The sequence below is a fragment of the Sebastes umbrosus genome, chromosome 20, assembly GCF_015220745.1.
Source record: "Sebastes umbrosus isolate fSebUmb1 chromosome 20, fSebUmb1.pri, whole genome shotgun sequence".
NCBI classification, from domain to species: Eukaryota; Metazoa; Chordata; class Actinopteri; order Perciformes; family Sebastidae; genus Sebastes; species Sebastes umbrosus.
This window is the reverse complement of record NC_051288.1, coordinates 16,749,326-16,777,007: the sequence shown is the minus strand read 5'-3', so window position 1 is coordinate 16,777,007 and position 27,682 is coordinate 16,749,326. Positions and strand designations below refer to the sequence as shown.

At 41.5% G+C, this 27,682-nt stretch overlaps 1 protein-coding gene across 2 annotated transcripts; it reads right to left on the bottom strand.

Annotated features, from left to right (window-relative positions):
* On the bottom strand, positions 1-27,033 carry LOC119479413 (vinculin). Of its 2 annotated transcripts, none has more exons than XM_037754969.1 (21): positions 26,676-27,033; positions 15,054-15,124; positions 12,331-12,481; positions 10,271-10,379; positions 9,732-9,854; positions 9,456-9,615; positions 7,045-7,139; positions 6,771-6,918; positions 5,575-5,728; positions 5,312-5,487; positions 4,536-4,726; positions 3,303-3,502; positions 2,527-2,655; positions 2,248-2,397; positions 1,982-2,090; positions 1,338-1,640; positions 1,121-1,245; positions 831-1,013; positions 542-745; positions 243-347; positions 1-147 (listed from the first exon to the last, which is right to left on the bottom strand). In XM_037754969.1, exons 1-21 carry the CDS (start codon positions 26,841-26,843, stop codon positions 1-3), a joined length of 3,201 nt encoding a protein of 1,066 aa, XP_037610897.1. In that variant the 5' UTR covers positions 26,844-27,033. The 2 variants fall into 2 exon arrangements, with proteins under 2 accessions (XP_037610897.1, XP_037610898.1); XM_037754970.1 differs by having other exon boundaries at positions 7,045-7,135; positions 9,455-9,615; positions 26,676-26,843.
* Positions 27,034-27,682: the final 649 nt, after the last annotated feature.

Genomic DNA, 27,682 nt, shown 5'->3' with positions numbered 1-27,682 from the left:
TTACTGGTACCAGGGGGTCTTTCTGATCCAGTGGAGGGTGAAACCAGCATCTGTCCGGATCTTGATGGAAGCTGCTTCGGCCTCCCTGACGGTCTCCTTCACAGACTGCATCAGGTTCTGAGCATTGTGGACCAACATCTCAGTGGCCTGTTGAAGAAGAGATTAAGAGATGCAGTGATGAGGGGAGACTGAAAACAATGGGAGTCTTGTGTGATCTGACACACTCGTAATAAAAGACTCACCTGCTCTGACTCCTCTTCGCTGATGTTGGTGCGACCCAACATGGTGGCCTTGACTGTGGACAGGATTTTGAGCTGAGTGCTGATGGTGGGAATGCGCTCGCACACCTGAAACGAGGTCAGAAAGTCAGGTGAGGTCAAACAAAATCAAATAAAGTATAGACAAATCCTTGCATTCAAACAGGCACATATTGTAAGGAGATGCCACCGCAGTAATGGCGGCTTGTCAGCGCTTCCCCCGATTGGTGTATAGTCTTTCCACAGTGAAAACTCCACTCTCCGATAAAGACGACTGAACTGACCTGGAGCAGGTTGGTCCGGATACGCTTGTCGGTACACTGCTTGGCCACCTCCTTGGCCAGCCGTGTGACTTCATCAGAAGCCTTAGCGATGTCCTTGGCGCACTGGATGAGGGCGCGCTTGTTTCCGCCGCCTCCGCGCACCAGACGTGACATCTCAGCCATGAGCAAGGCCATACGTTTGGCAGCACCGATGATGTCATTTCCCTATAGAGGTACGACAGGCACATGATCAATCTGAAAAAGCATAGGATTCCAAAGTCCATTACTGTGTTTTACAGTGTTCACTTACTTTGCTGGACCACTTGCGGGCTTCATCGTGGAGCTGCCTGGCAGCCACCATCATGGGCTCGTTCACCATATCGCCAATCTGCACAGGGAACTCCTCGTCTTTCTCCTCTGGGGGAGGAGGCCTGGGGGGAGGAACCTCACCCTCAGGAAGAGGAGGTTTGGGTGGTGCTGCCTCATCGTTAAGCTACAAGGACAAGTTAAAGTATTTATGGTTGAGCAGTTTTGGACATTAAACCAAAGCAGCTTCAGATGGTTTGCCAAATTAAAAGTTGTGCTTATCTGAGGACTTACATTAAGCTGATCCAGTTCAGGAGGAGGTGGTGGGAAGTCTGGCTCCGGGGGCTGGAATGCCTCCCTGACTTTTGCCACAGCACCAAGAATATTATAACCTGAGTCCAGGAAGCCTTTCTGAAGACCTGGTAATCACAAAACAAACACGTTTATATCACTGATCAGAAGGTTCCACATACGCAATAGTCCTAAAACACCGTAAGCAACATCAGCTTACTTGGATCATGAATATTTCCAGCCACCGCTTTAGCGTCCATCACCATAGGAGAAATCGTCTGGCTCAGTTCATCAGACGCGGCCTTCACCATCTCCCTGAATTTAGGATCCTCGGAGTTCTCCACCTCTCGCTTCGCCACCAGGAGGATACGGTTGGCTCTGCGGGCGATGCTGGTGGCGCCGGCGACCAGCATCTGAGGCTGGTGGTTGGCCATGGCCAAACGGCACTTTTCCAGGTCCTTCTTGATGGCGTCCTCTGAGGCGTCCAGCAAGGATTTGGTATCGATGGCCTCGTCCACCAAACCTAAACATCCATAACGTTAATATAGGGAATTACACAATGAGGTGTGACATAGAGATCACCTGCAATCAGGGGCCAGTTGCATAAACTTGCATACTTGGTGTGGTGTCACTGTTGTTGCATCTGCCATTTTTTCTCTTCCGTGAAGTGTCTTATTTCACCCATATTGCATTGCGCGACAGGCTATCTAAGTCAGTCTTACATTAGTCACTCATAGGGAAGCTTTATGCAACAGATACATTTAAGTGTCTATAGGAAGTCTGACTTAAAGTTATATTTGAGACAAAGTCTATTTTTATGCAACTGGCCCAAGGGGAATTTTCAACATCTTCATGACACCTCACCTGTCATTTTCTCCACATTGTCGATCCACTGATTCTTCATGGTTTCAAAATGTTCATATGCAGCTTGGTTGCCAGGGTTTCTCAGCAGGATACGAGCAGCAGATACCACCTAAAAAAAACAATCCGAGCCATTAATTGTCAGTCCAATGACAACTGCTATAGACTTGGCTCAAGAAGCGAGAAAACACTTAAGTGACTGGTGATGCAGAGAGTGAAGGGCAGCAGACACAAACGGAAACACATATAAACACTAAACTGTTACATACTTGTGGTGTTAAGTCTCTTGTTGACTTGACGGCAGCCTGGATTCCCTCCACTGTGCTCTTGTTGGCAGTGCCGACAGCAGCAGCCTTCTCTGCCGTGGTGCCAAGCTTATTGGCGTGGTTCTCAAAGTTGGCAGCCCTTTCATCAAAGACCTACACATAATCAAATAAAACAATTATCCAACAAGGGTTGTTATAAAAATAATACAACACCATGCCAATAAATATAACACCATTGAAGGAGGCTTGTTGCAGTGAGATCACAATGACTGTAGCGCTGACCTCATCTCTGTTGGGGGCGTCCAGAGGGGCGGTGGCAGCCACTGCCAGTAACTTGATGGGGGTGGTGGTGTCACTGAAGATGTCTGACACCTCCTGAGTCATCGCTTCTTGCATCTTTCCTTTCAGGTCCTGGGGAGGAGGACAAACAGATGTTACAACTGCTCTCACGGTGGCTCACTGAGATTACAGCGGGAGTACTTTGTCCAAATAAATCTCGCTGATCTTGTAGATTAAAAAAAACACACATTCTTACTGAGCTTCAAAACCCCTTTGAAGTAAACAGTATTGATGTTTTACTTGTACATTTCCATTTTTGGAGAATTTATACTTTCAGTGAGAATATTATGCTTTATATTTAATCTAATCTTGCAGATTTAAAATTTACTTTCACTTTACATATACTCAAAATATGGCCTCTACAAAAGGCAGACTTTTAGGGAACCATGGAAAACTCATTTCAGAATTACATTATTTAAATTTTTTAGAGATGTTTCTCTGCCTGTAGAATGTAATCTTTCCACTTATCTGAAAGAATGAAAACCACAAAATTATTTCTCAGATTTCTACTAGTACTGCACTTTGACTTTTGACACTTGAGCAGGACTATTTGTGGAGTATGTTCCCATTGTGGTCATACTACTTTTACTATGAGATTTTTGTATTTCTTCCACCAGCAGAGGGGGTTGTTTCTCTGTCTCTGTGTGTGAATCCTGATCTATCACAGTAAAGTTTACAGGTCTGAATGATAATGACTGTTGAGTTGAGAGCCGTCTTACTTTCAAAGCCTCCTGGAGCTGCTGAGCAACAGCACGTGCCTGAGGGGAGTCCCCTTCACCGCGGGCAGCCAGGTCGGCCAGCTGGGCCATGAGCTGCTCCACCTGCTCACACTTACCCAGCAGCTCCTGCCTGTACGGGCCTGGCAGAGCGTTGGCCAGCCTGCGGCCCTCCGCCACCAGCCCGCGGATGGCTGCCTGGCCTAAACACACACACACAGACAAACATATACACATGAAGATTCAAGAAAAACAACATCCTGCTATTTAACATTCTGTTATTACCTCTGAGTGCTAGACACTAACAAGCTTGTGTGCTAAAGTGATAAGTCATGCATTGCTTCTGGATTTTTTTGTGAAGTCAGAACATAAACATATTTTTGTTATCACTTCAAAACTGTTCTAATATGAATTGTATCATGCCATATCACAGTTATTCTTTATTAATTGACCAATCGTCTATAAAATGTCATAAAATTGTGAAACATTTCTTTAGTCGATTAGTCATTTTTTATGCTTTTTCATGCTCAATGACTTATTTCCAAGAAACTTATGAGCACATCTCTGGTAAACACAAGATTTAAAGAGGTGCTTTTGTGTGATTATTAGTGGAGAAACTCAGTTCTGTCGATTAAAACAACTAATCGATTAGCCAACATAATCGTGTTAGTCGACTAAGAATGTCTTTGGTCGAGGACAGCCCTAACATTTTTGGTTGATAAATGATTTTAATGTAATAATAAACTGAAAATTGTTTGTTGTTTCAGCACTAATTAACTATAAAGTTTGCTTTTTAATGTCAGTGTTGAACTTGGCCACCTCCTGCAAATATCTGCTCATTGAGTGTTGCATGGTTTTGGTATTTTACTGGGTGCTTGTATCAACAACTAGAGGGGAAAGAAAGCCATGGCCTCTTCTGTATTATTTCATGTTGTTCCTTTGAGGTAAGCATTGCCTTCATCTTATTGAGAGAACCAATCAATCTTCGAGCTGCCAGCCTACAGCGCTATTGTAAACATATAAGACGATGTCCAGGTTTGAGAGGAGACGAGCCAAAACCAAAGAAAAAAATAGCAGTGTTGTGTCGTGGAATGTCGAGTACAGTAGAGAGCGGCATGTACACAAACTGCCTGGTCTGCTGTTTAACCACAGGAGCAGTGGAAGGAATGTGAAGGAGTGTGAGAGAAAGATAGAGAGACGAGGAAGTTGGGGAGGATGGGAGGGAACCAGACTCACCCACGCCGCTGTCGTCCATGGTGGGATTCTCAATCCAGCGCTGCGCCTGCTCGATCTTTCCTTCCAAGTGAACAGCGGCCTTTGCAGGCCTGCTGTTGGCCACGGCTTTGTTGGTCTTGGACTGCAGGTTCTGCAGAGATGTTGCGATCTGTTTAGCCAAAGCTCTGGCCTCGGGAGTGTCACCTTTACCCCTATAAGGAATTAAAAACAGCTCTGAGGTGGTTTTATCATAAAGATATGGCTGAAATGAGGTATGTAGACTGCCAGCTACAGTTAGAGAGTAAATAGCTATCAATCAGTTTGACTACGAGTTCTTTCACACTGCCAGTTTAGTTCAAATCTGGAGTACTTCACCTAAAAATGTGGGAAAATAAGTGCTTTTTACAATTCCTGGTGCAGAACAAAAACCCATACTCCAGTCACAAGGTGGAATGAAAACAGTTCCAGTCAAATTGTAGTACGAAATCTGTACTCCCACAGGAAGGATGGAGAATTGTTAGAAGGAAAACGGAAGAGATAAAATACCTCACTGATCTGCAGCTAGAGAATAACTTCTAAGCCCAAGTTGATAGCCATTACCGAACACTGATCTCTCAAATGTTCCTACATATGTAAACAAACACCAATGCTTCCCAATACTTGAATTGAAGCATCTGAACAACTGGAATAAAGTGTAAAAGCAGACCAGTGAAGTTAGAAAGAAGGGGCAATCCAAGTCAGGCTCAGACTCAAAAAAGCATACATTTATGCAATGTCTCCAGCAGTCAGGAACTTACTGTCTTCTGAGATCAGACAGTTTGGCAGTCATGGCAGCGATCTCTCCAATAGAGCGCAAGATGTCATCTCTTTCTTTTGGGTCCTCACACATGTCTGCAATCTTTTTGGCCTCGGTGAGCAGGGCCCTGATGTTCTCCTCTCCCTCTGGGCTGGCGTTAGGATCTGCCAGCCAGTTCTGCAGGGGCAGGAAACACCATCAAATACTTTCCATTTCAAGGTTTGGACCCATGTTTTATGAGGCTAACGGGCGTTAATGACTCACCTGTGCAGCATCAATCCTTTTGGCGATGGCCTGCTTGGAGTTAGTCATGGCCTCCAGCTTGCGAGCGGCATTTTCCACCTTGCCGGTCAGCACGTCGAGCCCCTGGGAAACCTGCTGTGCCTTCTGCATGGCGGCTGGAGTCGCCCCCTGACCTCTGGGGTGGACAAAGAAAAACACATGGATGCAATAAACTGCAGCACCGCAATGGCTACACATGCACACTTCTTTGTTTGTTTACTCAAAAGCTTAAGCTGTTTAAGAATAGTATTTCCTAACTTAATGCCTCTACTTCCAGACAAGACTCAGCGGCATCTGTCAGTTTTCAGAGGAGTTACACAACCAAGGGGTTAAAGTAGATTATGGATTAATACCAGACAGCTGCTTTTAATCGAGCGTGACGCAGGGTCCCTGGTGACAGTCGGATTTCATATCGGAAGGAGATCCCTTCCACTCTTACGCACTATAATCCCCTCTAATATGCTTACTGCCTTACACTCCCTACGCTTTAAGGATGGAAAATGAAACTACTGTGTAAAAGGAGCATTTATCAATGAAAATATCCAATGAAAATTTGATTTTTGGAATCATACAGTAACAGGACATGAGATGACACATGGACTGTGTGAAATATGGGGGGAATTATCTTGCCATAGTTGTGACAAAGACGCACAGAAGCCGGGTTTCCAAGAAGTTCCTGGTAATTTTAGTCCTGGGACTACTTTTCAAGGGACTAAAAGGTTCCTTCAGCCCATTGTTGTCTGTGTTTCCATAGCGGTCTAAAGACATGAAGATTAGGCAAATTAGTCCACTGATGTATGAAAATGCTACATGATATGGGACGAGGGATACTGAAGGTCACAGGGGTAAACACACTCTGCAAAAAAAAGAGAAATGCTCTCCCCTTGTACTAAATCAATACTTGAGTAATTCCTTGTTTTATGAATGGAGCGGTATATGAGTTGAAACAGTGGTGCTTTATGTGTGTTTCACCAATCAGCGATGGTCAGCCCTGCAAACCCCACCCCAGGGACTTTTTGGGGATAAAATATCCCCAGAAAATGTCCCCGAAACTTAATTTAGACCCAGGTTCCTGCGGTCAAAACCCAAGGAGTTCCTCAAAAGGTTCCTAATTACGGGGGGGAATTCCTGCGGTCGAAACGGGGCTAATGTATTGTCTTTTAAGGTGTTTGGTGTACCTGGCCCTCATCTCAGACACCTGGTCAGTCATCGTGCCCAGGGTCTTGGCTGTGCCCACGATATCTCTGCGCTCCTTCCCAGCACACAGTTCGCCAACTTTCCCGGCTTCATCGAGGATCTGGCGGATGGCCTGCTCGCCCGCGTCCCCTAAAAGCACAACACAAAGTCAGACACATCAATAAGGTCGCTAGGTATAACTAGATTATCAGCCTGCGGACGTGATTAGCAGCAGAATGAATAGTTTAAGGTATATAGGACGTGGATGTTTATTACCTGGTTGAGCGTGTGGATCCCTCAGCCAGTTCTTAGCCTGAGACATCTTTGAGTCGATGAGCCCCAGAGCCCTCTTCATGGCCTCTGTGTCCTTCGGGTTTGAAAGACAGAATAAATGAATAACTTAAAAGGGGATCAATGAAACTAAAGAAAACTAAAAAAAAAGGAGTCGACCAATGTTCTTAGTCATCCCATGTATACACGTTCGCTCTTTAAATCATGACATAATTATTAGAGACACTGGAATCTCATTTTAAATTCAAGTCAAAATCTTTGTAAATAGTATAGTCTGTGTGAATGAGGTTAACATGTCATATAATTATAGTTTTAACTCTCGAGCAAGTTACATGGTCAAGAAAAGCTCCAGGCTCTCATCATTGAAACACAGCAAAGTCCATGTGCAGCATCGCTAAGATCTGTCAGGCACGACGCATGCCGTTTCTATCATTCCTTCACACACACGTCCATAATGAGCGTGTCATATTATAAAAGCCAAACGACTCTCCATTGTATCTCTATCAGAGTGGATGGAAATACAACAATCTGTCCAACAGCGGCTGACTCGACAATGAGTGCACTCATTGTCGAAGTCTGCAAAACAAAGCGGAGTCCTGTAGGACATGGAGCAAAGCAGGAGACCAGAGCGGATGAATGAGCGGTTAAAGAGAGCTTATTTTTCATGGTACAATAATAGAAAACACAAGTTACTATCCTTCATAATGCAGCTTGTATCTTCATCACAGAGTTCAGTGAGAGTTTCATAGCAAATTAAGCAGAATGAAGACAAACCTCCGCTGCTTGTTTTAAAAATATTCATCACAAAATACATCTGAGCCCTCACAATAATCTCTCTGTCAAAATAAAAGAGAAAAAACAATCATGTTTGTTTGAATAACTGGGAGTGGGGCGTGGCAGAACATGGGAGGGAACACAACAGGAAGTATAAAAAGGTGTGAAGTGATGTCGCCAGAGCTGCGGGGGTGTATTAGTTTACTGTTCAAACTTGTGCAGCTGCTGTTCTGTCTCTTACCACATGTAAATGAGTGATTGAGTAAGTGAAGTAAAGTGAGAGACGGATAGATGTAGGATCTTTGCACTCATATCAAATGCAAACACATTCATAACAGCCTATAATCAAACACAGAATGGTATTACTGGTATTACAAGGTGTGGTTGATCGCATTAGTAATAGGGATTATGTAAAGTGAGAGGTTGTTCATGGAAATGTGATTTGTGAGCGAACAAGGCCATATGTGTTGATTAAAACTAAAAATGAGCCATTCACACAACAAAATTCATATCAGTGTTTCTATGTGCTCTCCTCCTAAGGCTGTTATATGCAAGTACGGATCAGGGGAATTCTTGTTAATGACACCCAAATCAATACTCAGGTCAATCAATAATCAGACAGGTTGAGGACATGCATATAGTGAGGTTTAAATGACACAGGAGGAGGACACACAGGTGCTGATACAATGTCATGTTATGAAGCAAAACAAATCCAAAAAAGAGGGGAGAAAGAAATACTGCATAGATCAACATTTCAGCTCTTCAACCTGCTTAGCGCTTCTTCAATAAACATCATTCAATTAGCAGTCTAATAAATTCAAACTGCTAATTGACTCTATAAATATATATAGTCAACAGTTTAACCTCCAAACTGATGAGCACACAATGGCACCACACAGCACAAGACAGCACACACATCTGTCAGACATGCCGCTGCACAACCAAGAGGTAAGGCTTACCTTCTACAGGGGGGTGAAGGGAGAAAGAAACGGTAAAAAGAAAGGAAGAACGACATAAATACAAAATGTTGAACTGGACATACAGTACCAACTGAGAGCAACAAAAAAAAGAGTGTCAAAGAAAAAAAGTGGCACAGTAAAGAAGAGCCATTTGGAGAGTGTCGGGACAGGAAAGAAGCAGAACGTGCAGAGCAGAAAAAAACATGAAAGAGCCCCAAAAGATTAACCAGCTACATAGAGACAGAGGAAGTTGAAGCAGTCCTACTTTAAATGACTAACTGTACGTAAGCTTAAAATATAGCAAAAACATATTTCACACCTGTCAACCTTGAAATAAGGTCATCCTGATGAAACAAAGTGCATGCATTGTTAAAAAGGGGGAATAAAATGCTAATAACATCACTTCATATTCTCTCCAGTCTGCTGCCTCCTCCAAAGGCATTCTGGGAGTGTGTGAGAGCACAGTGGGTAGCAGACAAAATTCTAATTTTGCTCATACAAACACTGCTTCCTGTTGTGATCCATAAAGAATACAAAAAACAAAGTTTAATCACTCTGAGCAGCCTCTTATTCCTCGTGTGTATTTATAATAACAGTGTGCGCATGTGACTTTAATGGCCTTAGACAAACTGAAGTAAAAGTATGTAAGTTATTGTGCGTACCTTGTTGGCCCAGGCGTCCTCGTCCCAGGACGTAAGCTGCAGCACTCTGATGATCTCGTTTATCTCGGAGCTCATCTTCTCAAAAGTGAAGTTACGGTTCTTCAAGGCCTCCTCCACACCCTGGCTGCCAGACGTCTTGGTTGTCACAAAGATTTTGATACCTGAAATACAAACAGTACAATATTTCAACTCAAAAATACTAACCTAAAACACATTGTGTGGGCCAAGCAATGTGTAGGAATTCCCTCTTCGTGAAGGTGCAGTAGTGTGTGAATACCTGAGATGAGGATGGGCAGCAGCTCTTTGACTGTGTTCATGGAGTTGACCAACATCACACGGTGCTCCTGGTGTGTCAGCTCTTGCTGTCGCTCATCTATCATCTTTGCCATCTTTGTCATCCCTGCACACACGCAACAAACCAGAGGGGGAAAGGAACTAAGTACATTTACTCAAGTAGCATACTTAAAGTCTAATTTTAAAGTAATGGTACTTGAACGTTTCCATTTAAGGGCGTTTTCACAATCCAACATTTAGTCTATTGATGCATAAATAATTCAACAAGGGCTAGTTGATTTTCATTTTGATGCTTTACATTTGATGTACGCAACATCCAAAATGTGTGACTTTGAGTACAGTGTTCTACTTTCAGCACTGCAACAAACACTTAGAAATGCTAACAAAGCAAAAGCTAAATGTTAACTCCAGCAAATTCACGCCCTGAATCTGTCAACCAAGACAGCAACATATCTGAGCTACTGTTAGTGTCAAGCCTTCAGCAGAGTAGTCTTGCCACTACTGTTGTATCAGCAGACTGACCTGGTCCCAGGTTCTTTGTGTACGTGATCAAGTCCTCCATAGACTCCACCACCTCTGCCACCGTCAGGTACTCCAGGATGCCTTTGCACACGCGGATTATTTTGCGAACCTGTGATGATGACAGGATAAAACGACATTGAAAGCTAATTCAAACAAAGTTGCATTCTCAGAGAAAAGTGATTATGCAAAAACAGCCCCCCCCGCCCCTCCTCCTATTCTCTCTAATTACACTGTGATAATGCTGCCTACTGACATTCCAGCCTCATTGTCCTGCTTCACTCCAGCTTTATGTGGAGAGCCATCCCTGAGCTGCATTGGAAAAAATGATGGCACCGCTGACTGATGACTCCTGCTGAGTCCTGCTGACTGCTGCAGACAGCGCTGGGACGCCTCATGTCTGCTCCCAGAGAGCTGATCAGCAACTTTTTTTTATTTCACTCCCCTGATAGATGATACTCCTGCCTGCGTCAAGATTTAGGAAGTGTTTGTGTAAGAAATATGGAGAGTTCCACAGACATGTGCGGTATATTTATCTACCTCTCTGTCTTCTTTATAAGCATTACAGTACCCGAGGGGAATGCACTGCTGGAATGGCTAACCGTCCTTATACCAGAGGAGCCTGGAACAGCAGGCCTCTGCTATACTCAAGTGTCCATTAAAAAGACACTAAAGCCATTTCAGCTAAGCTTCTGCTCAATGAAAATGAACCTTTAACACAGTTACAATCTATATTAGCTCTGGTCTTCCCCTTTCTCAGCTTCTGTTGCCAGATATACAGTATCTTTAACAGAAAAATCTGATAACAATATATCAGCTGATATTTACTTTTTTTTTACAAATAAGTAAGCACAGAACCATATAAATGTGGTTATTAAAGAGATATGATAATGATGTGACTGCAGCAGGATATTTTACAATTAAAAAACAAACTTTATTGTCACAGAAAGATGAACAGCAATCTTCACTGTGAATTAATTTATGTTAATTATATATAAAAAAGAAATACACATTTAATAGAGTAGTGCAGGGATGACGTATTTTCTGTAGGCCAACCAGGAAGTTAGCATCGTCCTGGTTCCCTCAACAAAAAGCCAGTGGGATATTTGCATTTTGCATGAGCGCGAGTATACACGACGAGACTGTAAAGGTGGACGAGTCGGAGTGATGACGTTTAGTAGTCTCATTTAGCCAATTGTTAGCAACCGCCTTTTTAAAGACATCTAAAAGCTTCAAAATTCACGAGTGAGATTATTTACTGACGTATTTTATATCGTAGAACAAAACGTTAAAATCTCTTAAGCTTGTAGTAACCACAGACCTTATTTCAGGCATCTAACTAAAAACTCATTGACTTCCAGATGAGGGAACCAGAAGTGCTAAAATGCAAACTCATTTCCGTGACTCATTCCTGCAGCTGAAAGTTGAAATTTAAGTTCATATATACTGCTGCAATTTAGTGCATTGCAATTTCTTTTTGCATGGCTGGGCTCTATATTTTACTCTAACAGTCTTGAATAGCACATATTTGGCTCCCTTGGAGGTGTAGCTGACTAACATGCAGAAGTTGGCTTTTTTGGCATTTTTGTATCTGGTTGCAGTGCTGTTATCAGCTTATCACACATTCTGCTTCCTGTTTATAGCCATCCAAGCACAGAGGAAACATATTTTCAGTCATCTGAAGACATCAGGCAAGTCAAAGCACATATAAGCGCCCACCAATTTTACTTTTTACTAATGCACTGGGAGAACTCGTGCACGAGAAGGCAGTGAAATCAATTCCTCCACCGTCAGATGTCTCAAGAATAAACCGTGATGAAATTCACATATGTTTCTGAAGTTTCTGAAGCACAACCACATCCTGCAACATGTAATCACCACGCGGATGAGGTGTGGGAAGAACACACTTAACAGCTAAAACAGACGATATCTAGCAGTGTCCCCTGATTGGTATTTCTTTCCTGTAACACAATCTGCATGCTGACCTCCTGGTTCAGAAAACAGACTTCTTCTGGTTAACAGATTTGTCAAATAGAATAAAGAATGAATGAATGAATGAATACCTCGGCTTCGTCGAAGGTCAGGAGCAGGTCAGAGGTCCCAGAGAGGATGCCCCGGGAGCCATCGATGAGGTAATCCCGAGCAGGAACAGAGTACGGATCGGCTTTCAGCATGGAGGCAGCCTGCACCAGCTTAGTGCATGCATTCTCCACTCTGTGGAAACAAGCAGAAGACGATGGATTAGAAGACCAGTTAAACAAAAAACAAAAAAATCCTCAGAATAAGTCATGCTAATGAAACAAAGCTCTTCAGAAGCCAGATGGACTTTACGCATGGAAACAGCAAATTGCCTACAGCAAAAACAGATGGAAGCTTTGGGACATAGATAGCCATAACATACACTAACTGCTGTCAAAGCAGGACTTTGTTTCATAGCTTTACATCCCATTTTAATCAGATACTTATGTGAGAGGCGATGGAGTCCAAATCCCAGATGAAATACTTCATAATGTCTTCCATACAGGGGTTAAATTGGGAGTTAGGCACGGGGTAGTCCTTCCTAAATTTAAACCCACAATTCTTCATACGTTTAATTCATACATGAATTATGGGATTTAAATTATTTTAACCTGATTAGAATTGACTATAACTGATGCTGGGTGTAATCAAAAGACATGAAATATATTTCAGCTCAAAAGATATGTGAACCGAAAAATCTGCTGGCCAAATTTCACGCCCTTTACAAAGAGTTCACACATCACATGAAAAGCTAACCCAACACAATGGTTGGTTAGTAGTTTCCTTCCTATACCACGGGCTATGTTTGTGTGCGATTAGCTGCTTGTGTGCTAACGAATATTGTTTACAAAAATCTACAACACAGCATATATGAAGACACTAATTGGTAGATATCTTAGCCAAATGTTGTTCTTTAGAAAAAAAAATGATGTACTTTTGCAGAATCAGACGGATATTGTGAAGTTCTTAAAATGAGAAAGTACTCAGTACTTTTTATTTTGTGAAATTAATTCACACAGGAGTATACAAAAAATTACTTTTTACCATATAGTTATTTCATATAGACTATTTATTTACTGAATTACCAGAAAACATGCTATATCATGATATATATAGTTATCGAGAAGAGAGATATGAAATGACCTGTATTGGGATAGAAGATTTTGGCCATATCGCTCAACCCTACTAAGAAATAGTATAAGAGAGCTAAAAGTTCCAGAGGAAAGCTACTGAGACGAAGATTGTTTTTTTCTTTTGTCAAAAAAGCCTGATGAATAAGTGAATGGACAGGACATTTCGATTTTCAGTGAATTCTTGAGGGAGTTGGATATGAGGGAAGCAATTTGGGGACTGGTTAAAAATGAAGCATGCTTTTAACAGTTAATGGTTGAGGGACTGAAGGATAGAGTGTCATGTGTTACAGATTGTAAAGCCCCATGAGGCAAATTTGAGATTTTTTTTTTGAGATATAAATAAAATTGACTTGACTTTGACTTTCTGCAGCATGACTATCTCTATCTCGTGACAGTAAAGTTTAACTTGTTCTCACGGGATGTGATCCGGACCTCAGGAGGCGGAGCTCCACTCTGGATGGCTCCTGCCCAATTTAACCTGTTTTTCCCCAGAAATGTAAATGATTGATTGTTGCCTCCTGGCTGCGACGCACTCACTGAACTCCAGAGTAGAAAAGACTGCAGGCACAGCCCTTTGATTCAGCATCATACATGCCACCTGCGTTGCATCATAACAGCCATATTGCACATAGAAACAGGCAACAAGCCAAGGACCGACACATGTTCTAGTTCCCACAGTTTTCCTTCCTTTTGCCTACAGGCTCAAATGTTGCCGCGGTAACAACAGATCATTATTGCTATTTTTTCCACATTTTTAGGCCAAACAAGAGGAGCTCAGTTTCCATTCCTCTGAAGGAGCAAGCCTCCTGCAGGATAAATGCTAATTTATGTGCATGACATCGAGGCTGACGTGTGTGTGTGTGTGTGTGTCTGTGTGTGTGTCTTTGCAGAGCCAGCCAGCAGTGTCCTTCAGCGTGCACCAGCGAGAAACAGCCATGCATTAACCGGACCCCGACAGACACTATATTTAGTGGAGGAGACACATTCCAGCACATGTGCTGATGGATGACGACAGGGTGACGATGTGACTTTGAGGCGCCAAATGTGTTGAGCCTGACGACCTGCGCCTGCCAATGTGTTTCATCCCTGACCTTCAGGGGGCTCTCGGGTCCCGCCCTTCCCTACCTCGACTGTAATGTCTCATGTAGTAAGGATCGGATGAAAGACTGCAGCTGAGCACCAGTTAATGATTAAGCTGATGCGGAGTGATTCAGGAAAACAAATACATTGATTAAATATGTATATATCTCCTTTTCTACGTCAATATGTAAACTGTTTTTTTGTGTGTGTTTCGTGTATTTAAACATAAACCAAAAGCAGCAGCAGCCTCTTAAGCATGAGGGCGTGTCTGAGTTTGTGGCCCTTCTCCTTTAGGGTAAAGGAACTCCTCCCTAAGCAAAGAGGTATTTCTGTTGCACCAGGACAAGTTTCTGAGGCACTTAACATGCCGTGTCTGACCTTTGCTTGGGCACAACCGGCCATTACTGCAACAGATAAAGAGAGAAAGAGAGCCAGAGAGAGGCTAGTGGGTTCCACATACATGTAGAGAGACAACTACTTCATCTAAATACATTTTTGAGAGGTTGTTACTGTATGAAAATTGAGGTCCGCAGAGGTATCCCTTCCGTGCTTACTTGATAAAAGCTGGTGGCATGTCCCTTTTCATGATCTGGTCCTCTGTGGTTTGTACCGTGTCCTTCCCAACCTGGAAAACAAGAGCAAAAATCAATCAACTATGATTTAATGGAACAAAACATTACAAGGAAATAACTGATAACAAACAAACTTTTAAAGCACAGCTTCTCTTTTTTTCTTTTATGGCCATGGTTTAAGGGTGATAACGCACTCTGTGGTGCAGCAATATAGAAACACGTGTTTTAGGTGGAGTTCTTTGCCCATATCGCATCCATTATCTTCTCATATTGGGGCCCTTGTCATGAATTGTGACTATGGTTACAATTATGACAAGGACACTGCACCACTAAACCCACAATCTGTTCAATAGATGGCATCATAAAGGAAGTAATGCTTTTATTGGAAGATGTGACATGTTCTTCCTTAACTGGTAAAAGTAGCACCAAGGGTGGTCAAACAGTCCCCAGTGGAGACAGGAAACACCCCCCTCACCACAGGACTCAGCCCTGATGAGTAGCTCATCAGTCATGAGGATTTTGTATCCGTCAACACTTAAAGCTCCAGCAGAGAAGTTGAAACGGTTGCGCTGGCTCGGTAATATTTCCACATTTTTGATCTATTTCTAAGCTTTTATGCAACTTGAGCGCACATTTTATACATCAATAGCATGTCATATGCATGAGTAAAAACTCAGTTACCACAACTTTCCCCCTAAGGGAGTTTTCTCTTTAATCATGCAGTTTTCCAGGACGACGTCCTGTTACTCGTCCAGCAAACAATTATTTCAACAAGGCAGCTGCTGGGGGGACGCCAGGCCTCAGCAGCACAGTCATAATGCCTAAAGCAGCTGAACGTTGCCTCTCCCCTCAAATGCCAAAATGACTCACCTCCCCCGTCATGACCTCAGCTCTGTGGGGAGATACAACTCACCCACGTCGAGCGGCCACGGGTGAGAGATAGCCCGCGTTCATGCCAGGACACGAATCACACTGACTGGCTTAAATGAGCTGCATCCTTGCCCAATAGGGAGATCTTAAATTTGATCTTTTACATCTCACATTATTATTAGAACAAATAAAAACGACATGAGTGATGACCTCACTGTCACACACGTAATTTAGCAATATATAACATTTTTAACATGTTTTACTCTGCTGACAAAACAGGCAATTTATTAGGGCTCTGGGGATTGTTAATGGAACACATTTGGCATGATTTATAGATATTTCACAGACTAAATAATAAATTGATAATTCAAAGAAGGCCTTTTGGAAACTATAAAAAAAAAGTGCTTTAGGATGTTGTCTTGATGCTGTGGAGAGAGCGTTTCCAGAGAGCACGTCAACGTGTCCGACCACGGCAGTAGCAGTCAATCCAGATGGTTGACGTGGAGGCTGTAATGGAGCAGTGCAGACATACATCTCCTCACACTCTTTTCACCCGACCAGAGGGACTCTCTGAGTAACGGATGGGGTTATAAATTAGGGCCAAAGGTTGTGTGCCAAACTAAAACTGGAGCTTAGCAGAGGCTGTCCATCTCAGAGCGAAGTGACAGCGTGCATATGCCACACCAATGAGTCGCTCTGAACGAAAGCCAACTGCAACAACTAAAGCTATTCTGTCCCGTTCAACTAAAGGGCAGCAGGGCTACAGACCAGGGATTTAGGGCACTGACAGGGTAGTAAACATCAGTCAGGGGGGAGGAAGTAACATAAAGACCTTACACCCTTGCCGTTGCCAACACTACAGAACACAGTAATCTCCTTTAAGAAAGTAATACCAATCTCCTTTCCCTTTTGACTTCTAATAGACAAGCCAAGAGTGTTGTCAACACACTTTTCTTTTGTTTTGCGACACCTACAATTTGTGGTAATACTTTAAATATTTTCGTCTGTCTTTGGGAAGCTGTTTGTAAGCAGCGTCCGGGTGCAGATTTCCGTCAGGAAAATAAGGACATCTTATCTCATCCCTTGTACAGCTACATCAAATGTGTATGATATGATATCAATGATGTATGCTGATGACAAACCAATTTACATACCAGCAAAAACACAGTAATCTGAAATCAAAATTACTTGACTTTGACTTTATTTGCACTAAAACAGTCAGCTACTTGATTCATTTATTAGTTGATCAGTAAAATCAACTGATGACAGTTTTGACATTGAAGTTACAGTAAACATTAGCCATTAGTTACTTGGTTTTTAACATTTTTTATTGGAATACATATGCTTTTTTTTTTTACTTTTGGCTATACAAGTCAATTTTTGGGACTTTTCGGACAGTAGCTTGTGACATTGTCATATTTTGAACATGTTATAGATAAAATGACTCGATAAATAAATACATTTTTGTCCAATAAACTTCAGATTAATTGATAGTGGAAATATCTTCATGCAGCCATAAAATAATAGCATTCTGACTTTGGAGGACACATTACTGAAAAACTTCTTTGAAAAAAGCTCAGAATCTCAGAACAGAATTGTTAAAACGACACCAAGATGTATATGAGATCAAGTCAAGTTTAGACATGACCTAAACTGAATAAAAGAGAGAAGACAGACTACACCATAGACCAACAATGTGGAGGCGTAAAGCTGAGCGCACGCTGTGTTTAACGAGTGCTGAGTCATATTCTCCCCAAGGCATTATGTGAGTTGAGGCTCTTGGTACTGTATCCAACAGGTCATCGCCGTCTTCCTTTTCCTCCTCCCCGAGGAGCCTCTTCCTGCTGTCTGAAGTTCAAAACAGTCTGCAGCCAAACAGTGATCCAAAACAATCTGCAGCAAAAATAGAACTGTGACCCAGGTTTACAACGCTTGTTGTCAAGCAGTTCATGATGCTTGGCCTATATCGCTATTTTCAGCCTCTGTCCAAATTTTGGACCACATTCTTAGGATACCAACAAGCTTGACATTAGAGCTGCTTTACTCTACGTTTTAGAAGGAAGTGAAATGTCCATCTGTAGTTCCCAGATCCCAGGATGAAAGTTCAAACCTAAAGATATTCAATTTATACTAGATGAGTGCATTTCCTGCAGACGACAGAACGCTGCACTGCAATCACACAAATAATATAAAACTGGATAAAAAACTAGCAAAGCATCATATTACAGAACCTGGAACCATACTTGATACTTTTGTTTGATAAAAGACTTACTAATCATCAAAATTATTGTCAATTTCTGTCAATCAACTTATCAATCATGAAATAAAAAGTATTATTTATTGTTATTTTTGCCTTTGTTGAATGATTGATAGTGAAGAACATGGGGGAGAGAGGAAAAGATGACGCGAGGATGTCCAGTTTCAACTCATTTTTAATCAGACTCACAGACCAAACCACAACACAAACATCCTGTTCCTTGAATAGATTCTAGCGAACCACTTCAAGGAAGGGCAGTTGTTCACTTCCACCTTCTTTTTTAAAACCTTTCACTGATTCAGTGTCATCTTCTTCCAAGCTGTCACACACCGCGCTACTGGCTGACAGTCTCATTTACCATTCGTGCCCGGAGTGGAAACACTGACACTCCTTTCACCATCCAAGAGCGCTGTGTGGAAACCCTGTGTTTGTGAAGTAGCTTGATAAAGTGGCTGCTCCTTTGGAACAGACTGGGCTTTGTTGACAGCGGCCCATCGCTCTGCTGGGAGAAGAAAGGCCACTCTGAAAGCCTCAAGGCTGCCAAGACACAGCCTGCCTTTCACATGTCGGGTAGTTTTAGCACAATGCTGCGTTAGTCATGGTGACCACGAAGATCTATGATGGCAAAATTCTGGCAAGCGCCGTCACCGCTGCCCTTAGCAATGTCCTACAAATAAACTGTGCAGAGGTTTAGTTCCTCAAAGTGCAACTCTGATTCCCACACTAAGTGACTTTGTACTGCAATCTGATGACACATTCTCACGCAAATTGATGGTGCAGCACTCCATTAGCTACTCTTGATCAATAGTCTCAGAACCAGCAAGTGCTACGTGATATCAAATTACTTCGGACTATCAATGACTCGGAGGGCTAGCAGAGAGGTCGCACAGAAGGTCAACGCCTTTATCGCGCATCTGTCAAGGGGTGTCTAACATGCTTTATTAATTTGGTTCAGGAAGCAGCTCCACACGGGGCGTCCAAGGCGATGAAAGTCACAAATCAAATGGCACTGCTTGGCCGTGGCCCTGCTGCAGCCAGAGAGAGTGTGTCACAACTATCGGTCTCATGTTACAGGAGATTAGCAGCTCGTACAGTGTTACCGGGGAGCGGCACTCATCAGTGTGAATCCTTCTCTTAAAAAGAAGAGTGAGTCAATACAAGGCTCGACATAGATGAGCTGCCATTTTCAAAAGGAACTAGGATTGCGAAAGAGGAACAGAGATAACAAGAGATTACTTTTATTGCATCTACTGAGGGTTGGGGAGGAAGCGGCAACATCACACCCAGGCATCAAATCAGGTGAATCAATGGACCATGAAACTAACTCTGCGTTCCAATAACCATACTACCATACTATTTAGTATGCCAGAAAAAAAGTTAGTATGCCAAAAATACCAGGATGTCCTGGTCAGGAGGTTCAAAGTTCAAGGCGCAATGTTAAGATGAAGTAGTTTGTCCCAATTGTATGCATGCTGCATGCAAAAGTATACTGTATACTTCGTAAGGGCAGCTGCACTATGTACTAAAAGTACAAAGAAAAAGTATGCAATTTGGAATGCAGCGTATTCGTCACTTTCGAATGGATCTAAACCTTCCTATGCATTGTGGGACTATCACTTTATATTTTGAATAATAATTAAAATATCATTCAAACATGGGACAAAAATGAATGGTTTGATCTACAAGGAAAATTCATAGTCCATACATGCATTTTTTGTGTGCATGAATTACAAGTAGTGTGTCATATTACTAGGGTTGGGGGAAAAAATGGATACAGCATAGTATCGTGATATTTTGCGTAGCAATAATATAGCAATACACAGACGTCAGGTATGGATTTTTTTTTAATAAAAACTATTAACTGCTGGCGGGCTCGGCCGCTGCTCTGTCTTTCAGTGGTTGGGGCTCAGTCTTAAAGCTAGAGTGAAGCTACTGGTATCATATGACACTAGATACCACACCTAAGGAATGGATTGGTACCAACTATGTCACGTTAGCAGGAAGAATGCTAAATAACGCTACAAAGGTATGCAAAATTTGGGCGAGGAAAAACTGGCATGGCCATTTTCAAAGATATGTCAATGAAAACTCTGAGATGAACAGAGTGAAAACTGTATCTTATTAGATAAAACAGATTCATTTTTTTTTTAATTCAAACAAAGTAAATGTTTGGTATCATTGCAATCATTCAAACTTGACTTTTCTTTTTAAAAAGTGACAGCCCTACTGCATTGTATTCTTTGTCATGGTCTGCAGCCATAAACATCTCAAGGGAGAGGGGGTTTCCCTTCACTGGCTCTCACTCCTGTTCCTGAGTGGGGCCGACAGCTGCCGGGTCTTCCTGACTTGGCTTCCTGTGTTTCCTCGTCAATTTATCACTCCTCCGTGTCCTCCTAGCATAACAAATTTCATTTTCTGACTGATGAAAATAAAATAAAATAGACTACAGGTGCAGTGTGGATCCATAACTCAACAATGCATTTAATTGTGAAGACTAGATTATCTCTCGTCAATGGAGTCTACGTCGTCCTTGTGTTGCTGCCAAGATGACAGAATCAGCTGGTGAGCAGCGTGAAATGATTTCCCTTGGCAAATCACAGGAAACTGGAGCACCAGGTAATAGGAAACATTTTCTTTTGTATGCCTTTAAACACTTTAGTTAATGAACACATTTGTTTCCCATCCGTAAAGGATTAAAGAAGTGATTGAGACTGACTGTTCAAGGCCTCATTAACCATAGTTTAGTATTTCAAAACTTCAGGTTGTATCTACTGTATTTCTCTCAGAGTTTAAAGAAGTTGAAGACTAACAACACTTCCGAGTGTGTGAGAGTAATACTACAGTTGAGGCCAACTTCCAGTATTTGCATGTCTGGTATAGTTGCATAAAGCACAGTGGTATTTTGTAATCTCACCAACATTGCAGAAGATGGCAGCTTTTTTTTTTGTCATCCAAAGACCGGCTGCAGAGCCGCTGAGTGATCTGCACATAGGAGCATCTTTACAAGTCCCGTGAGCCTTATGATCTGTGCAAACAGGAAGACTAACACTTACGACTTTATCCGTTCCAGGACCCTTCATTAGCGGCATTCTTTTCTTTATGCCATGCCTATAAAAAGGAGCTATACAAATAATGAAGTACAACAGGTCTAAAATAAAAAGGGGGGCCTGTATAGTCAAAGGAATGGTGACACCGAGAAGCATGTTGTTCTTCCATTCGCCTCAGTAGGAAAACATTTAAACTCTCAGAATCACTAAGTAGACCATATAAACATTTCTATGTCTATCTAGCTGTGATGTGCACAGCAAATTTAGCACCACATCTTCCACGAGCAAACACTGGAGTTGGCTCTTTATGTACAGCTCAGCAGGTCGACCGAGTTAGTTAATTCTCTTATGTAATTGTTGCATAAGTCATTTTTTTGCAATAACCACAAGGCTTGCTTATTGCACAAGCGTTGAACAAATCGTCTGTCACACTACTCCAAACACACCCACAAGTTAATTGACTACAGTTAGCAGCATCCTGAGACATTCACCAACTTCAAACTGCATTATGGGTCAAACACAGACTACGTTTACATGCACACTAATATTCCATTATTATTACGAATATGATACGCGTCATGTAAACAGCATATTCCGTTTGGATATTCTGAATTAGGCCTTACTCCAAATGGAGCATTTTCCGATTAAGGCATGTGGGATGTGCCAATATTATTCTGGTTTTAAGAGCATTCTTTGGACATGTATACAGCGCATTCTAATATGCATCTCAATTGGGGTTTTCACGGCAGTTTGCGACCAGTGATTGATTTATTACCTCAGTAAACATTGTAAACATGAGTTTATGGTCTCAATCACTAGTTTCAAGTCTTCTACAATACAGCATGATGTTTATTTAGTAAATTATGCCCACATTTATGGCTGGAAGGAGAAACACACCTACCTTTAAAAATGATTAAATACTTGGATATATACTTGGTTTTTGAAAATGCCAAGAAGGTGGTTGAAAGAATGAAAGAGGGAGGTTCTCTGCTACCGGTTACGTTAATCAGAATATGCATGGCTGCATGTAAACTGGGATTAGTGGAATATTCATTTTCATTAGCTATGTAAACAGCTTACTAGGAATATTGCCTTTTTCGGAATAAGGGCAAAAAAATGAATATTTTGTGCATGTAAATATAGTCACAGATGAAGCTGATCTGAACAGTCAGAATTTTCCTCAGGGGAGTCATGTTAATTGATAATCTTACTCACTCAATTTCACCAAATTTGTGCATTCAAAGAATCAGCTCAACCCCCCTCTGAGCAGGGATGCATTCCTGCTTGCTGGGAATTCTTCACATTCCTCACATTCATTGTTAATTGAGGTCTGGCTCATTGTCTCAATAGATGCTGAGCACTAGTGAAGGGCCTCAGTTAGACCGGACATATTTGAGTCACAATGGTCCGTGGTCATGCTACACTTCAAATACTGGGTCAGTTTACGACGGCTGGACTTTTATCTCCATGCATCTGGAATAACAAGATTTAGCCCTTTCAAATTAATAATTTAAAGGTCTAGATGTGTCACAGTGAGTGCAGCATCCGAGAGCATCCTAAAAGCTCACCTTCCTTTTCTTTGTCTGGCAATGGAAAGTCATCAGAATAACGTAAGGTGAAAGGTAGAGTCATTTGTAATCCAGTTTCAATCATATTTTCATCCAAAATCCACCTTCATTAACTGTGTTTAAGCTTCTGGCTCAAGAGATATTGAACAGATTTAATGAGGGAAGAAGTCTGTGCAACATGTGGTTTTCTGGGCAACACAGACAATGAGGTAAAAAGATTTTCTTTGGCACAGCCCCGCCCTGAGAATCTCTGAAGAAATGTAATTAGACAGCTTCATCCCTTTCCCTTCCAAGGATGATCATTTCCTCTTCATGTCACTTAACCTGAGTGAATGAGCAAAAATTTAAAATGCTACAACTCGAGATTATGAAAACAATAAACTTGCATGGGCAAAATGGCAACACCTAAATAAGTTAGGAAAAACAAATCCTGCTTCCTGAGAATATTCAAATTTCATCATCAGTAACAAAGAAGATAAGAGCCACACAGTGTGTTTATTTTTGAGCTTTTGCAATGTATGACTCACGAGACTGGTGGGACTGAAACCAAAGAAATTACATCTGATCCTTAGCTTCAATTATATCATAACACTGTCCATGTTGTAGGGTTGCTACAGCAACTGGAAATAATTACAGGCCTATCCATTCATTCATTCACGCCACTGTTGGAAACATCTGAACACAATTCAGAAAGTCCACAGAGCTTTCATGGATCATGTCACCCCAAGCGAGTTGAGGTTGAACAGACAAGACGTCTTCATGTTTCAAGAAATGCTGACGCATTCGTGTTAGTAACAATTTTACGTTTCTATATTTAAAGCCACAATGGATTTTTTTAGTCACTCGGGGCATGAGGAACTTTTAAAACAAGCTGACAGACACCCATCTCTGACATATCATCATCTTGTAATGTGTTAGCTACCTATTTATACATTCAGCAAACACCTAGCAGCAGTAGCATTTATTCTGAGTCATGAATCCAGCTCTTTAGCTGTTAGATGTTCTGCTTTCTTCACTGGCTAGTTGCTGGTACTGGGCATATAGCATATAAGTAAACAGTTTAATTGTAAACCCTAAAAATAGGTTAAAAGAGGCTAAAAACAACTATGTTTTACTGTGCACACTTAAACTTTGCATGCATGCAGTATGTATCTAAATAAAGAAGTGGTGTGTCTAATTCTCCTTAAAATCAAACCCATCAAATTCCTTTGAAGGAGACAGACTAGTACATTGATTCATCTGTAATAACTCTTTAACAACCATGTTAAATTTGACATGCAGAGCTCTTCACTATTAGTAATTGCATGTGATTACGACCATAAATATAATTGGGTATGGAATTATTACCATCTGTTCAAGTATAAAGTAATGTAATCCAAGATTACTGCAGTATGATTTGATAGAGAGGGGCTTCTGTCTATCAAACATTACACACCATCTAAAACTCTATTATATAAGTCTTGTGGGTGTAGTAGACATATAAATGATGCACACAATGGGGTACAGACCTATAGTTTGAGAGTTGAGGAATAACAAAAAGCATAGGATGAAGTCAACTAGTTTGAAATGGTTATGGACCACAAAACCTACTAAATAAACTGTGGGTAATCCCTCTAAATGGAGAATTCCTATGCTGACAAGAAACACCAGAGCAATTGTCCAAATGTATCGCCAAACAACTGTCAAGCCAAACAACAAACAGGAACCAAGTCTGCCTTAATTAAGCCTCTATCTCTTCCTTTCTTGACAAGGAACAATATCTGGCAGCCCCAATATCTCCTTGCTTCCTTTGTAAGAAACGTTCCATGTAGTGGTTTGTGTGTCAGGCTAAAAAATGTAAGGAAACAACATTGTCATTTCCTTACTTGTAGCCATGATAGTTACGATGTGGCTCTGAGGGTCACCATTGTGGTCAGGTCGCTTCTTATTCTAAATATAATTGAAACCACAGCTGCATCTGGTCAAAAGGCAGTCTGGAAATACATAACTAATAGCTCCAAAGACATTTTAATTAAACACTATGGGCACCTACTAAATATGATAATATATGAGCACTTGCCATAGTGAGTCAAGAGTGAGTCAAAATTATAGGAGGTTATATTTTTAGTTCAGCTTGTTAGTTATCAGGTTCTCTCAAAACCGTGTCAACAATTTTGGTTAAATTTCATAGTTCTAGGCCATAGGTTAAAAAACAAGTGATTAGTATATGTTCATTTTGATGCGTATACTGAGTTTCTGACTAATCAGATCAGGAGGACCAGGCACTGTTTTTTATTTATTTATAAAGCCCTTAATGGCAACTTGCCGTCATACATCATGTCCTTATTAAATTGGTCCTATAGTCATTATTCAACTCGTTCAGGTGATTGGCTAAAGCTTGAAGTCCCGCGTGCAAATAGAAAATTTGGGGAAATTGCTTTTGGTGTTTGTTGCTGCAAAAACTTGGAACTGTGTACAAAACACATTCAAATTAAACACAATTGTACCTGTAGGTGATTTTAAATCCATGATTACAAACTACTCCGCTCTTGAATGTAACTGTTTTTTAACATTGTTCTGTTGTCTGGCTGAATGCTTCTTGTAATTCGTTAATTATGTTCTCGTGTGTATTTATTCAGTGTTTTTTGTACTCTCGACATCATTGAAAATGAGGGCATGCACTCAATGATTCCTCCAGATTTAAATAAAGGTTGAATGAAAAGTTTCTTTGATGCTGTGGAGTCAACTATGGAACAAAAAGACAACATTTGGCAGACCTGCAGTATCCACAACTGTCTACAAATACCTGCTATCACACCTATCAAAATGTACGACCCATCTAAAAATCGGGGGTTCACAACTTTTGTTGACAGCTGTCAAAATGCAGTATGTGACCACAGTAAATACATTTTTTGGAGGAGGAATCTGATGGGTCACAGAATGCAGCAAAACACCGGATCCACATGCAAATTAACAATTTTGACACACTTGTGCAGCTTTTATGGAGGTTTAATAGTGCTATCTAATTCTATTTAGCGGAGCATTGACAGCTGGCATATGACATGAATCAATGACATTTCTCTAACTGTCCTATGCAGCAGTGTAGGAAGTTTTGTTTGCAAATGATATGCAATGCAATTAACTGCCCCACCTAGTCTACCATGTGGTTTCTGAAGTTCCTGAAATCAATCCTTCTGTATTTTGAAGGTTCATTCATATTCTCATTCAGACATATATTCAGTGACAACCAGTGCAGCTGTTCTTTCAAATGAACTGGATTTAGATAAAACAGGAATTCCCAGTAGCCTGCATGAATCAATGACATTTCTCTAACTGTCCCATGCAGCAGTGTAGGAAGTTTTGTTTGCAAATGATATGCAATGCAATTAACTGCCCCACCTAGTTGGTGTCTGAAGTTCCTGAAATCAATCCTTCTGTATTTGAAGGTGCATTCATATTCTCATTCAGACATGTATTCAGTGACAACCAGTGCAGCTGTTCTTTCAAATGAACTGGATTTAGATAAAACAGGAATTCCCAGCAGCCTGCTCCAGTATACCTGGCTGGTTCATACACACTAGAAAGCAGTGCCTACGTCAAGATATGGCAGTGAGAGGAGGCAGGGCATATTTTCAAGGGGAAAAAGGGCGTCACTGCCCTTTGCCCCGAGTCAAACAACTTCAAGAAACTTTACAAACCCTGCTATTAAAACACATAAAAGACAGAAAACTATAGCTACATTCGAATACCGGTGTTCGAGTGTTGCGTTCAAGTAACATTAATTCGGTGTGGGAACAAAGAGCGACAGGTAGCCTCCACCGAGTTTAGGGGCAAGACTTTAACAGATATTGTTCTACAAAAAAAGAGGGAGAAAGTTACTCACCCGAACAAGGTTGCTGACAGCCGCCTGCACGGCAGCCACCGGCGCCGTGAGATCTGGAATAGCTTTCCCGTCAACTTCACCTTCTTCGTGCATTATCACCAGATGGGATATCTGCTGAGCCACCGGCTCCAGGATACTTTCTATCGTCTTCGTGTGGAAAACCGGCATGATGGCAACTTTATAGTGCTATCCAAGAGAAAATTAAGTTACTCTCCTACCACCTATGGTAGTTTTCTCCCCAAACTACAAAAGTATCCCACTAGTTTCCTCCCCGGGACTAGTTTCACCCTCCGGTATGAAGACTACAACTACTCCCCGTGAAACCACCAACGGTGAAAACTCCCAGCCACACAGAGCAACCTAAAACGTCAACCAACGGTTTCCTCCCACTGACCAATCAGCGAGCGAGAGGGCAACTTCCCTGGCGTTTGATTGGTCGATCGCGGTGCCGCTCTGCATTAAGCCCCTCCCACTTCCACACAGGCGAGTTTGCTAGAGATCCGAGGTGCTCCCTAAATTACGTAATAGATCCTCATGCCCTAAAAAGGGAAATATGTGTCTACTGTTTGTGAGGAGTAAAATTCCTGCCGCTGTAAATTAACTAGTCAGACAAGCTCTGCTTTTGGCACTCTCTGCACAGAAATTGGAGATGCTCCAGTGATAAGAAGATAAGATTGCAGACCTCACAGAGAAAACAGAACAGGATATTACAAATAAACTTGCAAACTGCAAAAGTATTCATAAAAGAGGACAATGAAATGTTCTTTCAAGTTGTTTTCACACACACACACATTTGTCTTTTTTTATATATTTACTGTATTGTTATTGTTGTTATTATATATATATCTTGTCCTAATTGTTTGTTATCACTATTATGTATTCATATTATTTCTTTATATTAATATTGTCTCTAGGTGGAGGCTTCAGATAAGCCCAGTGGGTTTTTTTTTGCCTCTTCTTGCACTGTATATCATTCATTTATTTATATTTTTGTTATGTTGTATAGT

Excerpts from the sequence above, each read along its gene's own strand:
- LOC119479413 (XM_037754969.1), bottom strand. The coding sequence starts at position 26,843 with ATGCCGGTTTTCCACACGAAGACGATAGAAAGTATCCTGGAGCCGGTG. Across the intron at positions 3,503-4,535 it reads CATGGACGACAGCGGCGTGG|GCCAGGCAGCCATCCGCGGG; the intron begins GTGAGTCTGGTT and ends GTGTGTGTTTAG. Across the intron at positions 2,398-2,526 it reads ACGCCCCCAACAGAGATGAG|GTCTTTGATGAAAGGGCTGC; the intron begins GTCAGCGCTACA and ends GATTATGTGTAG.